The 17,170-nt window shown below is 43.4% G+C and overlaps 3 protein-coding genes across 4 annotated transcripts in view; 2 read left to right on the forward strand and 1 right to left on the reverse strand.

The window, feature by feature from the left end:
• Positions 1-2,204, forward strand: part of MDN1 (midasin AAA ATPase 1) — a 142,331-nt gene extending 140,127 nt beyond the window's left edge. Inside the window, exon 102 of the mRNA XM_040238799.1 lies at positions 728-2,204. Within this exon, the coding sequence (XP_040094733.1) occupies positions 728-916 (189 nt within the window). The 3' untranslated portion in view covers positions 917-2,204. The remainder of the gene's footprint in view (positions 1-727) is intronic.
• Positions 2,205-5,292: 3,088 nt separating this feature from the next.
• On the forward strand, positions 5,293-10,335 carry LYRM2 (LYR motif containing 2). The gene is made up of 3 exons (XM_040238800.1): positions 5,293-5,389; positions 5,872-6,012; positions 6,699-10,335. Exons 1-3 carry the CDS (start codon positions 5,345-5,347, stop codon positions 6,777-6,779), a joined length of 267 nt encoding a protein of 88 aa, XP_040094734.1. The 5' UTR covers positions 5,293-5,344; the 3' UTR covers positions 6,780-10,335.
• A 1,702-nt stretch (positions 10,336-12,037) lies between these two features.
• Positions 12,038-17,170, reverse strand: part of ANKRD6 (ankyrin repeat domain 6) — a 184,631-nt gene continuing 179,498 nt past the window's right edge. For both annotated transcript variants that reach the window (XM_040238801.1, XM_040238802.1), the window contains 3 exons: positions 16,585-16,698; positions 15,599-15,725; positions 12,038-14,099 (listed from right to left, as the gene is read on the reverse strand). In XM_040238801.1, coding sequence (XP_040094735.1) covers positions 13,522-14,099; positions 15,599-15,725; positions 16,585-16,698 — 819 coding nt within the window. In that variant the 3' untranslated portion in view covers positions 12,038-13,521. The remainder of the gene's footprint in view (positions 14,100-15,598; positions 15,726-16,584; positions 16,699-17,170) is intronic.

The raw sequence follows: 17,170 nt of genomic DNA on the forward strand, positions 1-17,170 counted from the left end.
TGACTACTAACAGCCACTTTTCTGGAGATAAAGTGAGAATTCCCTCCAAGCTATTCTATCTGACAAATGGCCTGCATCTCACCATCATACCAAGAACTCCTCTTAACACTCGTGGCATCCTGAATGCACTGTTTGAGGCATCTTATAGCTATGTTCTCATATAATTGTGCAATGACTCTGATGTAGGCGTGGTTATTCCCACTCTACAGCAAAGGACAAACGCGGAGAGGTTGTAGGTAACGACTCAGAAGCCATACATACTAGAGACCATCCTCTGAACCACTCACTGTGATGACTGGTACTCTAGTGGGTCATCTCCCTCTGCACAGCAGCCTTTGTGACGGGCCTTGTCCGCTGGAAACAAAGCCAGCCCTTCCTAGGTACTTGTATCTCAGCAATGCCCTCCTCAGAGGAGCAAGCATCAGGCAGTTCTGTTCCAGGGGAAGTCCCATCTCTCCAGGTCACATTAAGGCCTAAATAGCAAGTTGAAGACTTAACGTGAATTATTCCAAGTATAGAATAGGAAACACCATCATAGGGCAATCAGGTTTGCTCATCTACCCCTTTCCCTCTCTTTCGGTGTCCATTCTCCTGGAAGGGATACTCAGAAAGAGATCTGCCTCTTCCTTAATAAGAGCTACTTTTATATGCAGGAGCCTATTGTCTGCAAAAGAGATCATAAAAGAGCTGATTTAATTTTTCTCTTCAAAATGTCTTCTGTTGCCAGGATTCTATCTTGGACATTAAGGTACCGATATTTAAAGGGCCTGGAGAAATGCCTGAAATCCGATCGTACATGGAAGAGTTCCCATTCCCGTTTTACATAATTCTCCGCGATGTGAATGCACTTCCCGAGACGCTCAGCGATGCTCTCAGGCAGTGGTTTGAGCTGGTGACGGCCTCTGACCACCCATAGAGCAGGAGGAACACAGTCCCAAGAGAGACTTTTAACTGCTCTCAGAATGTCACACTGCTTGCCAGGAGCTCCCTTCTGGAGAACTGTTTCTGAACTCCTAGAAAATAGTATTTTATCTTAGACCTGATTTATAAACATTCACCCAGTAGCTACAAAAAATTATTGCAACATAAGTTTCGATTTCAGGGCCTAAAGAGAACTCTTGCTCCCTGCTGTGCCTGGGCTCTGGTTCTTATAACAAACCTGGGGCAGTCAAGGAACAGCAGCAGGAGTCTCATACCTGGCTGGGGCAGCCCTGGCCCAAGAGGAGGCTGCACCCCACCCTTGGGCCCAGCTGCCTGCTTCCCCTCACAGGGACCCTGGACACCACCTTGAGGAGATGCTGCGGGGAACATGGGATTGTGCCAGAGCTCTGGACAAAGGACTAAATAAAGGGAGTATCCCTTTTGACCCTGCCCTATGGCTTAGCCTTGCTAAGTCCGCAGTGTGTACCCAAAAGCCGTCAAATGGCTAAGACAGCGCCAGTTTATTTTTAGAGAGTCAGTGTATTTTCTTACCATGCTTGTTATAAAAGGAACTACCTTCTCTCCAAGGGGAGGAACCTCATGCTGTGTGTGTTCTCATAAAGCAACCAGACATTATGGGAGCCCAGATCCTCAGAGAATGACCCTTGGGTCGTGTGTGAAGGAAGGGGCTTTTCCCTGTGCTCCTTCACCTTTGCTGCTTCGGGAGACCAGGCAATGATGGAAAGATCATTTTCCCTTTGTTTATTCCATCCTCTCAATGCCACAGTTCCTGTTGTTGTAGTAATTTATTTCTTTAGTTCATTTTTTCTTAACAGTTAAGAGGAAGAATCATCCCTCACACTGCTTTCAAGCTGAACTGAGCCAGGCTCATCCTGGAAAAGAGTGCTGTGTCAGAAGAACTGAGCAGCCAAACCTCTTTTCCCAGTCAGAAATACACCAGCGGTTTTTCAGCAGTTTTCTATTTACTTGGCCAAAAAGCAGTGCTCGAATACTTGAAACTGTGCTGTGTTCTCTCTAAGTTCTGCCTGTCCCAATGTCCTTTAGTAGACAACATGCCAGGGTGTAATCGTCCATCTCCGTGTGTGTTACAGTTACACTGCGAAGTGTGCCACCCTTCTGAGGTGGTCCTCAAAGACACAGACTGCTTGCTGTTGTTTAACCAAGTGTCCTAAAGCATGTACCTGAGGTTATATCATTTTTTTATTCTGAAAAGCTATGCAGCTTGTATTCTGAAAAGTATTAAAAAGTATATACCACGGTTGATGTCACTTATGACCCTTAATGGAATATGACAAGAGTATAAAAGGTGTGCGAGGGGTCTTGACTGCTGGATCAGGCAGCTGTCACTAGTTTATGCTGTGTATCGTGACCCTGCAACTTCGGTGGCTTACCTCAAACAGCCCCAGGGTCTGTTTCTTGTGTTCATGTCTACGGTGGGTGAGCCTCAGCATGCTGGCCTCGGCAGAAGAAGAAGGGCAGGACGGTGGACGCACACAATGGCTTGTAAGGGTACTACTCCAAGATGAGTTCTGAGTGGAAGAGATGTATCACTAGCCAAAGGCCTCTGTGGGGCAGGAAGTTTAATCTTCCTGCAGGGAGGTAAGAACCAACATTACGACTGTGACACAGTCCATCGTATCTCCCTTTAATTGACAGGACCAGCTAAGTTGGAGCATCCCAGTTGGTATACCAACATGAGTAATTCCCTTGGCCCTAGGATAGCTAACAAGGTGACACAGAAGAATTTGAGTAAGCAGGTTACTGAGGAGTGCCATTTTCAGTTTGTGCTGTGATGGGAAAAAGTTAGGAAGCACAGGAGCAGACACAGGAACTGAGGGGGTTGACTAGGAAGTGTGACATGCCTGAGTCACTGAGAAGCAGCTACTGTGGATGCCTGCTCACTCACTCTCTCACGTGGAACTCAACCTTTCCATCTGCCTCACTTTCCTCTCCCATCTCCATCCAAACCCCAATTTTGTCAGGTCTCACTTCTAGACATTTATCTTATTCTGCCCCTTCCCTTTTGCTTTCTTCTGTTCTGTACTGCAGCTGGATCTCTTTTAAAATGTAGCTCAAAGTACTAATCACTGTGCCAGCTTCACTCCATCATACAGCATCCTTGGAGATCTTTCTGAATTCCTGTGAAGAAGGTACTATTTGTTGTTTCTTGGCCTAACTCCCTTATCTTCTCTCCCAGCATCCCCACCACACTATTTGATCTGCTCACAGCAAACCACGGGGGCCCCAGAATCTGCCAGTGTTCCATGTGTTCTTTGTCTGGAATTCTCTTCCCACTTTGCCTTTCTGATGAACACTTAGCTCAGATAAGCCCTGGAAGAATGTGCTTCCATGGTAGGAGTCTTAACAGCATCTATAATACTACCTTACACTTATGTCTTCCTACCCTGAGTGATTCTGAGAACAGAAGGCATATGACTCAGGACAGCATTACCAGTGTCTGGCATAAGGGGGTGTTTCTGGATGAAAAGAAGAAATAGTATAAAAATGTCTGTTCTCACGTTACTTTATAGATTAACATTCTAAGATGATTTAAAGGAAAATGACAAAACATTTGTAAAGGTCATAGACAAATAGATACTTACAATATACTATAAGATAGTATTACTGCTTAATGAAAACACAACAAAAACCTGGATGAAATAGCTGTACGGGTTATTCAGACCCTAAAAGAATTTACCAAGACCATCACAAAGCCCAGGAAGATGAATCAATGGTTAACACATGGTGCTGAAACTATAGTTTACAACTGGAAAAGAACTTATATCCCCAATATGCTGTAAAACAAAATTCTAGGTGGAATAAATATTTTAAACATGAATAATGAAAATTTTTTTAAGAATTAAAGGGAGAAGATGAATCAAAATAATAGAAAATACAGTGTACAGAGACTTAAAGCTATATAAAAAAAAGATAAAAAATGTTTTAAATATGGAAAACTGCATATAAAATTAGAATAAAAGTCTGGGTCATCATAAAGGGACCAAAGTCAGAACAATTCACAAAATAAGTGTAACTGAAAGTGACAAGGGATATTTCACTAATAGTTAAAAGGAAAAAAAATAAATTGCTAATTAGACACGTTTTTAGGCTTTGCCTGCATGCAGGAGACTCGGGTTTGATCCCTGGGTCAAGATCCCCTGGAGCAAATGGCAACACACCCCAGTATTCTTGCTGGGGAAATGACATGGATGGAGGAGCCTGGTGGCCTACAGCCCATGAGATTGAAAAAGGGTGGGTTATGGCATCAACATTATTCACACAATGCCTGGTAATAGCCACCAGGGTGCTTACCCGTGCTAGGTTCTGTTCTCAGTGCACCACATACAATGCTACAGTAACAACTCTGGCAGATGCATCATTTCACTTTAGAAGTGAGAAAACAGGTGGGTAAACACACACACTGAAATACACAACTAGGGTTAGGATTCCAAGCAAGCAAATCAAGTGGAGATGCTCAGGGAACGATCTGGTAACTACTGAACATTTAAGGCCGTATTTTAATTCGGAAGTAGGAGGGATTCACTAACTTCTTACAGTTAATACACGCCAAGAGCCTACAGAGTGTACTGAGGGGAGAATAAAAACAAGTATAGGGAAGTAAGGACTTCCCTGGTGGCTCAGACGGTAAAGCGTCTGCCTACAGTGCAGGAAACCTGGGTTCGATCCCTGGGTCAGGAAGATCCTGTGGAGAAGGAAATGGCAACCCATTCCAGTACTCTTGCCTGGAAAATCCCATGGGTGGAGGAGGCTACAGTCCATTGGGTCGCAGAGAGTCGGACATGACCGAGCGACTTCACTTCATAGGAAAAGCTTAAGGTGTAGGGATATTCGTTTCTTCATTTGAACATAGTGATACAAAGTTCTCAAAACTGCAATGGGACAACCACCTAAAACCTTGTAACTAATGACGATCATGAAGACTACAGCGCCAGGAAAAATGCAGCACCAGGAAAAAGACAAAAACAAGCAGAGCAGAACACAAACTTCGAGAAATTAACATTTACAATTTTAGTAATTTTAGCCATATACACTAAATCTCAAAAGGAATACACAGTTTTCTCCCTTCACCATCAAAACCCTTAACTTCCATTTAATAGAACAAACACGTGTTGAGAACTGTGCTAAATGCCTCACCACTATTTCACTCTCACAACAATCTAGTACGCAGGAACTCTTATCCCATTTCTCTGATAAGGAAACAGACTAAGACAAAGCGAAACTGCCTCGGGCATTAGTTCCGACCAATAGACTGCCAGGTTCTATAGGGGGCGCACACGCTGCAGGCCGTCTCCCAGGAAACTGAGTGCGCCCCGCCCCGCCACCCCCCCCCACTTCCGCTCCTGCGCGCCGGGGCTTTAGCGAACCACGCTGTCAGGACGACATGGCCACTTCCCGCTTGCCCCCAGCGACACTAACGCTCAAGCAGGTACCAGCTGTTCTCGAGGGCCTCTTAGGGCAGCTTTTCTGGGTCTGAGCTCGATTCTCTATCGCTTCCTCCACCCATCCTCTAGAGCGGGACTGAGGGACGCCTGGGCAGGAAGCCCCTATGCGCGCCGCACTCTGATTGGCTCGGGCTGGGGGGCGGGGCTTCCCGCCTTGGAGGACGGAAGGCGCTGCGGGGCGGGGCTGCTCTCCGGTCGCAGAGGCGAGAGGCTGGCTGAGGTCTGGCTATCTAGCCCGGGCACTTCATTGCCTGGTGACACACTATAAAGACTCCTCTGTCGCTTGTACTCTTTAACGGTTCCTGTATTTGACAAAGGAGTAAACAATCCAAGTAAATTTCTTGCCATTTTCTTAGGGAAAAAAATGGTTTTCTTTCCTCTTTTCAAAATTGAGGACCAAAGATAAAAGAACCCACTGAACTGACGATTATGCGGCTGTAATTGCTATTTCTCCTCTCCTGTACAGTTCATGAGAAGGCAACAAGTTCTCCTCCTCTACAGAAGCATTTTGAAGGCAATTCGTCAAGTTCCAAATGATTCTGATCGCAAATACCTGAAGGACTGGGCAAGAGAAGAATTCAAAAGAAACAAAAGTGCCACGGAAGAGGTGAGACCAAGATCACTAGTGAGGGAAGACCCTGGCCCTTTTGTACTGATTAGTGAGTTTGTTTTTTAAGTTTATACAATATCTTGGAATATCTACTGAAAAACCGCCAGGCTCCTATGTCCACGGGATTCTCCAGGCAAGAAAACTGGAGTAGGTTGCCATGCCCTCCCTCCTCCAAGGGAATCTTCCCAACCCAGGGGTCAAACCCGCATCTCTTAGGTCTCCTGCATTGGCAGGTGGGTTCTTTACCACTAGTGCCACCTGGGATGCTTGATTAGTGAGCTTTTTAAAAAATTTAGTAGCTATCTTGGAATATAGCTTGAAATGATATATCTTGATCATTGCTCTCAATGTCACTGATTTTTCACCTAACTGGTATTTTAAATTTTACAGTGTTTGTTCTGTCTACACTCTACAGTGGCATCACCCAACTTTTCTGTTAAACCAAATATCTGCATGCACACACAAAAAGATGATAAATATTACAGCATGGTGGTTTGGGAAGTATGTTTGGAATATATGAAAGCATGTCAGACAATTGTACACCCCTGATTGTTAATTCTGGGCTTCCCTAAAGTACAGCAGTTCCAGTTCTCAGTGTTAATTCTTAATTTTAACAAATGACATGGTAGAGCTGTACCTTGTTCTACCAGTTAAAACTGACCAGATTTCACTTTCTTCTACAGGATACAATCCGGATGATGATTACTCAAGGCAATATGCAGCTCAAAGAGTTAGAAAAAACCCTTGCTTTAGCCAGATCTTAACTACAGCATTGTTCTGAAAGGTTTTCAAAGTCTCCATGTGTTTAGTTGAGCTTAGGCTCAATCATGGGCAGCCCAAAGGCAAGTGAAACTGTTTATATGTAGAACCCTTGAGCAAAATATCAGAACATGGAGCATAGCATATCAGAGAGAGAGCCAAGAAAAGTGCATCAGAGCAACTGTCTTAGCACGGAAAAACACACCTGGTATTTTGGAAATGTTTTTAGATGTGGCAGCAGTAATTTTGTAAGAAGCAAAAATCAGAACAACAGATAGTCAGCACATAAAAAGATGTTCAACACCATTAATCAGTCATCAGGGAAATGCAAATCAAAACCACCAAGAGATGCTATTCACATCTACTAGGATGGCTATAATTAAAAAGGAAGGTCACTGCAGATGTTTGTGAGGACGGAGAAACTGGAACCCTCATACGTGGCTGGAGGGACTGTAAAATTGTGCAGCCACTTTGGAAACAGACTGTCCAGTTGCCCAGAGGGTAAAACAGCATTATTCATAAGAGCCACAGAGTGGACAGTCCAAGTGCCTATCAACTGATAAGAGCTAAGTAAAATGTGCTCTACCCATACAATAAAACATTATTTAGCAAACGAAAAGGAATGAAGTACTGATACATGCTGCATCTGAATGAATCTTGAAAACATTATTAAGAAGCCAGTCACAAAAGATTACATATTGTCTGTTTCCATTTATATGAATGCACAACTCAATATACTGAAATCTACTGAACTGTACATTTTACATGTATGCAAATTATCTCCCAATAAAGCCATTCCCCTCCCCACCCCCCGATGTTTTGTGTGTAAGTCACTAAAGCTGATTTTAAAAACTGTGAGTTGTAGGGCTGGAGGTGTACTGACCTCAGAGACAGTCTGGAGCTTCCTTGGAAAGTCTTTCCGTGTAATCCCTCAGGGTTTGTTGAGGCATGTCGTTCAGATGTATCATATCTGATACTCAGAGGACTCTCTGAAGAGATCACCACAGGGAATCTAGAACTTTGTTGGAAAGAGGAGAAAGAGAAACTTAACGAATCTTCCAAAAAGAAGAGGCAGTTTCTGGATGAAACAAATAGTTACCTTAACAACCATGTGGAAAGTAAAATAAATCATTAAGGAAGCTCCTCAGTGCGTTAGATTATGTCCTGGTAACAGGAAAAAACAGTCTGAAGAATACACTGGATATAAAGTTGACTTCAGGACCCTTGAAAGAAACCAAATGTTTAACAGTTAATTCAGTGAAAGTGAAAGCTCACCGAAGAGGCTGGGATTGGCTGTTCATCTACAGAACAGATCTAAAAAGTTAATCCAAGGATCTGAGCACCATCTGAAAGATGAACCTTTGAAGGATGATAAAGCTGTGTAAACCTGCGGTGGTGTATCAGTAACCTGCATCCCAAGGCCCACCTTTGCCTCCCACAGCTTCAGAGGCCACAAGACAAAATAATTCTGAATACTCTTCCACAGGGGAATGTGGACATTTTAAATGCTTGCATGAACCACTTTTTATCTAGATGTACTTTAGGCTAGCCATCTGATGAACAAAAGGAAAAGCACTTGTGAACAGTTTCTGAACAAAGAACAAACTTAGAAATATTTACCCTTTTCTCTGTGTGGCATGATTGACATACATACGAAAATACAGGCTCTCTCTAGTTAATCTAAAGTCTTGAAGCTAAAAACCATCCTTTATGAAATGTGGCAGTCAGTGACTTTGATGTTCATCCTAGCAGTGGTGTATGTGGAAGATGTTAGAGCATTTGTGGTTTGTATTTACAAGAACCAAAATACCACAGACTCCCCAAGAAAACCTAACTTGGTTTTAAGTGGATAAAACACACGAAAAGTTGAATTTGCATCTTTCCAAAGCTAAGATCATTCTCAGGGATAAGCTTTTCCCTTCATCTCTAATGAACAGTTTGATTTTATGTGTTCACTTACAGCTTTATCTCCCCTGAATTATAAGTCAAGTCTGTTGTTTAGCCTAAAGGAAGATTTATCTAGCAGTTTCTTCTCACACATTGAACCTTGGTCATGAACTAAGAAACTGGCCAAAAGAGAACCGCTGGTGAAACATTTAATTCATCATCTTGATCACTATTTTGGATTAGCCAAATGAACTTTCTGGGTGTTCCCTGTAAACTAGTTGTTCAGTCACTAAGTCATGTCTGACTTTTTCAGCTTCGTCAGGCTCCTCTGTCCACTGTTTCCTGGAGTTTGCTCAAGTAATAGCCCATTGAGTCAGCGATACTATACTATTGTTTGAATGTTTTGTTCCCAAAGTTTAAGGTCTGAACGTTCCATTTATGTATATCAGTTACAATAAGGGCTTCCCTCATAGCTCAGTTGGTAAAGAATCTGCCTACAATGCAGGAGACCTGGGTTTGTTTCCTGGGTTGGAAAGATCCCATGGAGAAAGAAATGGCAATCCACTCCAGTATTGCCTGGAAAATCCCATGAACAGAGGAGCCTGGTGTGCTACAGTCCAGGGGTTTGCAAGAGTCGGACACGACTTAGTGACTAAACCACCACCACCACTACAATAAATCAGTCTTTTTATATTAGAAGTTTTTTTAATACAAAAGCTTTCTAGCACATGAAAAGAGGCTACGGCTATTATTTATATTTCTGACTGCTGCTACTGCTAAGTTGCTTCAGTCATGTCCGACTCTCTGCGACCCCATAGACGGCAGCCCACCAGGCTCCCCCGTCCCTGGGACTCTCCAGGCAAGAACACTGGAGTGGGTTGCCATTTCCTTCTCCAATGCATGAAAGTGAAAAGTCAAAATGAAGTCGTTCAGTCCTGTCCAACTCTTAGCAACCCCATGGACTGCAGCCTACCAGGCTCCTCCATCCATGGGATTTTCCAGGCAAGAGTACTGGAGTGGGGTGCCATCACCTTCTCCAATATTTCTGACTGCTCCTGTGTTATTTCGCCCATTGCAGTGTGCTATCAAAGACTGAACTGCATGGCACAGGCCTTGCTGCAGATGTGTCTGCAGGGACAGATGACTTTCCAGTGTTCGAGGAAGGCAAGACACCCTGTTTCCTGGAATTTGTATTACTGCAATCACGCCTCTCCTCCACTAAAGAAGCTGAGCGGCGGAGAGCCAAACTTCAATAACTCAATTATCTTTTATAGAAAAATAAGGAAAATTCAAGTAAAACAACCAAAAGGAAGCAGCTTACATCTACACTGAAAGAAAAAAAAAAAGGATTATGTCGAGTAAGGCCGGAACAGGATCAAAGGCAAGCTGTCATTCCGTGCCAAACTGGGAACCACCTCAGGCTGTTTCCTTCCTTGAATCAGACGTTTGAGAAATACCTTAAGGATTAAATGAAGTTTACTACTTCTGTTTGCTGAGAAGAGTAAATCACTTTTACCCAGTCCATTTTGTTTGTTAAAAAAAGTGTTTTGCTGAACAGTGTCTTGCTTCTGTGTGTCTCATGGATTTAAGTCAGTGTGTTCACCTTTAGTCACATTTGGCTAAGTGGTAGACGAAAAGAATATTTTTCCTTAAATAAAATGATGGCTGAAAAAATATTCTTCATAAATTTCTCATTGGTAAAACATATTCTAAAAGCCATTAGGTTTTTTTTTTTTAACTGATTTGTCCTTTAAGTCTTAGTTAATTGATTGGCTTTTATATCATAGGAAATACATTTAGCTTTTAGAAAGTTTGTTAGTTAAAAAAAAAAAACAAAAAACATTATCTTAGCCTGCACACAATGAGGTTTTGTCCCCTTCTCATTTGTTCAGTATTTTCCAAAAGGTCAACAGTTTAAAGAAAGCATTTTGTTTAAGCTTGCACTGAAAAATCTTTTCATGTTACAGCAGGCTTAAAATTTTTTTTATGTTTTCATGCAGTACACCTGATCTCTCCTTTAAAAGCAAGTGTATTTAGTCTAAGTTACATTCTTTTAAAAACAAGGCGAAGTGTGGCTAGGTGAAAACACTCCTTCAGGAACCATAAAATTTGGTCAACCACACAAATGAAAATGTAGGCTGAACAAAGTATTCTCACTTTCATTCTTTAAATACGGGATATTTTCCATAATGTTGAAAACCATTTTTAATGCTTGGAAGAGAGATAAGTTCAAGGTGATAAAAATATTAAATAGAATATAACATACCTCTCAAGCTTCAACTTTTAACTGAATCAACTCTTGACTGAAAAGAAGGTATAAACATGAAAACACCCCTTCATTTTGGGCTCCCAAAGTCTAAAGTAAAATTAGAATATTCAATTTATCTCAGATATTTACTATACTCAATGCAATAAAGCACTAACAATTTAAAAAAACACTGCAATATTGTACATCTTTTCTGTATTTTACATCGTTTTTCCCACAGCTATTGAATATTCCAGCCTCAGTTTGAAACACAACCTACATGACTGGTCAGAAGTTGTTAATAGTTCTGCTTCTTAGGAAAAGCACTATTGTGGCATTTGTTCACTTTAGCCAACAGCACAAGGGAAAAAAGAAAAAATACACGTAGGAGCCTCAGTTGAGTTTTTGACAATGCTAAGGTACAAAAACAGACCACAGTCGTTGAAAACACTCCTGCATTTGTCTCGAGACTCTGATCTCTGAGTTAGAAGCCGGCTGACCCTGTCCGGTTTCCTGGCCTCCACTGGTTTTCCCTTCTATGGGAAGTAAGATCCACGTGGTCTGCCATAGTAGGTGCACTTGACCCTCCATGTTTCTCCCTAGTCTCTGCCCTGACTCTGGTGGAATTTTCCAGGTCACAGTAAGCTGCTTGCTTCTGATGGACAGGGGTTATAATCAAAATATCACCAAAGCATTAAAATGGTTTCAGCATTTCTCAACAGGGATACCCCACGAGGTAACAGATCTCTTAATGGGTGAGAATAACTTCTCCTTGGAACACGACTTACTGATCATCTCAGGATTTCAGTATCAGGCAGCTCTCAATAGACTGATGTATATTGAGGAAGGATTCTGAAGAGGTTTAGTGATACCTCGTTGGGAACAGATTTAGAAATCTCAAGGTACCACGTAGCCCTACAATCCTGTGATGCTGTGCTGGGAACAAGCAGGGAAACGAAGAGAGCAAAGCACCCCTACAGTTCACAATCTAACGAGAGTCTGGGGAGGAGTCTTCTCCCCACCAAGTAGTAGAGGAACAAGACGAGCTCACAGACCTGACGATAAACTTGAAAGAACATCAAATTAATTCCTATAAACTTGAAAGAACATCAAATTAATTCCTTGTCCGGGTTTCAGAGCGATGACATACATCTACATTTACTAGGAATGCCTAGATCCATTGGCTGTATTTAAAAGAACAAACCCCAAACAATTGAGCTTGAGGGGCAGAACACGCAGGGACTAAATGCATACTTTGTTTCTCTGGGCGTCAAGAAGTCACATTTTTCTCTTTGGCTCAATGAGCAAAACTTTATTCAAAATTACAGACAACAGTACTTGGTTCCTGTGTTTATAGAAATAGAATTGAAGTTTCTATGCATATATGGAATTTTGAGGAGATGAATACAATGTCACATTCCAAAGGACAAGAAGCTTGAAAGATAATTCAAAGTTTCAATACACTGTTACTTTTCAACTTTGTACACCCCACAGAGTAAAAATCTAGGGCTCCATGATGCTGGAGAATCTAAGTCAATTTACTGAATTATTTACCTTGACATAGTCACTACAAAGCAGTGGGAAGCTTTTGAAGTTCCTCAATGACAGAACTCAATTCAAAATGAAATACTGTCTTTATAAAATGTAGACCAATAAGCTCAAATTCAGGAAGGTGCTCTAAGATAATTTGGCTGGGAATTAGATTATAAAAATTTCAGGTAACTGTTATGGGAATGTTTTTTCCATTAATCTACTTGAAAATCACTATGATTGATTGTAATATTTCTATATTTTGTCTGAAAGATACAAACACCATGATCAAATGATCTGAACCTTTCTGAGTTCACTATTAACACACATTGTCAGTGCTATTATGCCAATTAACTCATTATATAAATACACTCTGAATTTTCAAAACATTTTAAGATATACTGGATCTTGTGACATCATGAAAATCCTTCTCCTCAAAATTTGTTTGATGAGTTTTCCCCTGGTTAAAATGTCAGCATCTTGAGAATTATGAACTTGAGGGAGCGAGGCTGTCTGGATCTTGACATTCCTCAGTGTGTCTATTACAGCTCTTCAGAAAGACACTCTGTCCAGGCACAGCAGCTGTGTTGCTATGAATGACTGCTTGACTCGAGTTCATAGGGATGAATATTTTTTCTTGCTTTTCATTTACATTATTTCATATCGGGAATATTAGGGTTTAGGCTAATACATCCTTTAGTTTCTTAGCATGGCCCTTTATGAGCTTTTGAACTTCAGATGAACTTGGGCTGAGGTTTTGAGTCTATAATGAAACCTGAAACCAAGCACGGTTCCCCCGGTTTCAGTCTAATTGTTGAAGTCTTCATAACTTCAGGGCGTAGGAAACGTGTGTCTGGCACATTTTAGAAATTAGTGTGTTGTTTTCTTTTAAAGGCAAGTTCTGCTATGTGCACAATAACCGACACCTTGGACATCACTCTTCTGCAGCTGCAGGACAGGAAATCCTCAAGGATCTTTTCTCAGGCCATTTGTTTTTTAATTTGTTCAGTCACTCGATCGTGTCCGACTCTTCGCAACTCCATGGACTGCAGTGCACCAGGCTCCCCTGTCTCTCACTATGGGCCCTAGTTTTCCTTCTGTACCTTAGTCCTTAGTTTCGCAAGTTCCTCCTCTAAACTTTTAATGTGTTCCTCCAGCGTGGCCTTGTCTTGCTGGGCTTTCTGACTGGCTTGGCTTCGTGCTTCTTCAATCTTCCTTTCATACCACTTTTCCATCTGGGTGGAAACAGCCTCAAAGAAATACTGGGTGAGCTCCAGCGCTTGGGAGGTGTCTCGAACGTGAGGGGCGGTCTGCTCGCCACCGGCTGCTGGAGGCAGCGGCTGCCCGCCGGCAGTGCTGACTGCTGGCTGCTGGCCTCGGTGCCTCGTCTGCCCACTTTTCCCAGACTTTTTGGTCTGGGTGCCTCTGTCAACACAAGGCCCAGCCTGTGGATCGCATCTGGCTGCCTCTTTCAAGGGGAGCGAGGCTGTCTGGACCTTGACGTTCCTCAGTCGGGAGCCCGTACAGTCCGAGGAAGACAGCTCCTGCTGCTGGAGTCTGTGGGTGGCGGTGGAGCTGAGGGCCTTTTCCTTGGGCCTGACCACCTGGGGGGAACTGTCCGAGGCTGCTACTGGGCCTGCAGTCACCACTGACTGATCCACACCTGGTTTTGGAAGGAAAACAAAAGTCAGAGTGAATCTGTGTTCATACAGTCACTTGGGCTGGCATTGAGAGTCTTGGGAATCCTGTAAGCCACCAACCTCTCCATCACCACCTGCCTGTGCAGCTTCTCCCATCCTTTCCTTCCGCTTCTCCCTGGGTTATGATGTTGTCTTGTCAGAGCTTTCAGGGGCACTGTGTTAGACCCACTCATGGCATCTAAGCCAAAATGTTGCTGGCCTTTCCTTCAGCCTGTCTCAATCTACACGACTTCCCAAGTGGCTGAGTGGTAAAGAATCTGCCTGCCGATGCAGGAGACACCAGTTCGATCTTGGGTCAGGAAGATCCCCTGAAGAAGGAAAAGGCAACCCACTCCAGTATTCTCATCTGGGAAATCCCGTGGACAGGAGCCTGGTGGGCTACAGTCCATGAGGTCACAAAGAGTCGGACACCACTAAGTGACTAAACAACAACAGTCTACATGAGCGGGCTCTGGGTACCACCTCCTGATAGTTAAGGACGATATATCTCACTGTATATCCTAAAGCAGAGCTGGGCACTTACTGGTGAGAGTAAGCACCCCCATGCTCTAATTTCTGGGCCTTTTCCACACCAGAGCCCCAGTTACAAGTTCTTTGACCCAATTTGGAGAGGTGGTCCTAATCCCCCTACCCAGAGCTCTATGACAAGTTCCGTAACTAGTCCCAGCATGAAAAACTTGCCCAGGGTTTTCCCCACCATTAAGGCACAAAGATACAGAAATGGTCCATGGTAATATGAAATACACAACACATCAAAATCCCCCATGAAGGTCTAATTACTAAGGCTGTGCATGTCTTCAAATGATCATCACTGAGTATAACCCCTGAGCTAACATAACGGTGCTCTGCTAAAAGCATCTCTTATCTAGCACCTGGGGCAGCTTTGATACATGATCTGTGGTTTAACGAGGCTGTATAGGAGATGTAAAGAGATGTGGGTTCAATACGGGTCGGGAAGATCCCCTGGAGGAAGGCACAGCAACCCACTCCAGTATTCTTGCCTGGAGAATCCCCTGGACAGAGAAGCCTGGCAGGCTCCAGTTCACAGGGTCAAAGAGTCGAACACGACCAAAGCGACTTAGCACCCACGCAGAGCTGGCCAAAGGTGGAAGGCTGATCAAGGACGAGAAAGGGAAAGAGGTGCAAGGGTGAGTGCCCTGCCAAACAGACAGGTCCCCTCCTCACCCTAATCTTTGGGTGTCTACTTTCACACTATCAGTATTGCACTGCCATCACTGATCAGCGATTCTTTTATTCCTTCATTCAACAAATTTTTGAACACTTAAATAAGAGTACTTTATTATTAAATAGCAACAGCATGGTCCTGGCCCCTACAGAGTTCATGCTACAATTTGGTGTTTCTCTCAGCCCTATCATACAGGCTGTCTTCAGATGTAAGAAGAGAACTCAACCTGGGGGTTTCGTCATCTTTGGATGGAGGGGCTCTCTGCATGCTGGTTACCTGTGGAGGACTCGCAAGTGGACGGTGTGGATTTAGTCCTGGAGGCCCTAGAATCTCCAGAAAGCTTCAGCTCCAGATTCTGAATCTTTAACATGCACCAGGTTTTTAATTCATCCACCAAGGACATCTAAAAAAATCCCACAAGTTATTCCACAAATCATCAGGAGACTTTGATACACAGCTTATGAACTAAAGCCTCAAGAATGGACTTTTCAGTTATGATATGCTATTATCTGGAGAAGTCCCAAAGTTGTGTGCTACCTGCCTCCCACAGGCCACACAGCCTTCTCTGTAGGCCCCCCAAAGCCTGGGATTCACCTAGCACCCAAGCTGATAGCTAAGTATTATCTTCATTAAGTGACTTAGAGGCATCTTAAAAGCAAACACCCAAGTGGTGCAGTGGTAAAGAATATGCCTGCCAATGTAGGAGACACAAGAGACTCAGCCTCCATCCCTGGGTTGGGAAGGTCCCCTGGAGGAGGAAAAGGCAACCTGCTCCAGGATTCTTGCCTGGAAAATCCCATGGACAGAGGAGTTTGGTGGGCTAGTCCATGGGGTCACAGAGTCAGACATGACTGAGCACACAGCACACACAGACACCTAAAGCATGTCTGGCTGCTTAGGGGCACACACTCACACACTCACAGGAACTCATTTCGTGTCTGCAGTCCTGGGTGGTCCACACATTCTGAGGGCAGCAACCAAGTTTTGTGCAACAACAGAGAAGCACAGTACACAGCACCGACCCTGGGCAGAGCCCACCTTTTCCCCAGCACCTTCTATAAACTGCCCAGCCTCCGCCTCCTACCAGCATATTCAGCCACAAACAGGAATTGAGCTCCAGGCTGTTTCCTACCTTCAGGTTATAAAAATGACACGCGCTGTCATGCAAACACTTTTAGAGGATCTGGGGATTTTTGGTGATAGGTCTGAGACCCTTGCCTCGGGGAGAAGTGTGGACAGGACAGACAGATGCTGGTTTTCACCTGCCGTTTCTCTCCCTCGTGCTTCTCCGAGTCCGAGTGCTGCTGCAGGCGGTTCAGGCACTCCGTCCTCTCTGCTGAGAGTCGCTCCACCATCAGCTTGTCCAGAACCCGCACCTAGGATTCAGTGGGCAAAGGGGACGTTGTGACTGAGATGATCTAAGGATGGGCCCTGATGTCTTCACCCCTGAGATGAGTAAGGGGCCAGACAGAAGGCAAGCACATCCCACTCCTCACCCTATTCTTTTCGTGTGGCCCTCGTGGACCTCTTTAAGTTTTCAGAATTCCTGAGTATGTTTCTGTGTAAGCCAATGCTGTTTTCTTTTTCTCATTTAAAATCCTGAGTGGGTCCAGAGACTATAAATACACAGTAAATATACAATTTGAGCCAATACATTCCTTGTCGTTAAAAGAAAATTTGTGTGGGCCTTTGAAAATTATTTCCAAGATTATTACAAGGAAAAATTGTTTCAAGGAGTATGGAGCTTACCCCAATTCCTCTTTAAAAAAAATTTTAATTTATTTATTTTTAATTGAAGGATAATTGCTTTACAATATTGTGTTGGTTTCTATCAAACATCAGCATGGA

Source organism: Oryx dammah, unplaced genomic scaffold, assembly GCF_014754425.2.
Source record: "Oryx dammah isolate SB20612 unplaced genomic scaffold, SCBI_Odam_1.1 HiC_scaffold_4, whole genome shotgun sequence".
NCBI classification, from domain to species: domain Eukaryota; kingdom Metazoa; phylum Chordata; class Mammalia; order Artiodactyla; family Bovidae; genus Oryx; species Oryx dammah.

Coding starts and splice junctions, on each gene's coding strand:
- LYRM2 (XM_040238800.1), top strand. CDS start 5,345: ATGGCCACTTCCCGCTTGCCCCCAGCGACACTAACGCTCAAGCAG. Junction 5,390..5,871: donor CGACACTAACGCTCAAGCAG/GTACCAGCTGTT, acceptor TCTCCTGTACAG/TTCATGAGAAGGCAACAAGT. Junction 6,013..6,698: donor ACAAAAGTGCCACGGAAGAG/GTGAGACCAAGA, acceptor TTTCTTCTACAG/GATACAATCCGGATGATGAT.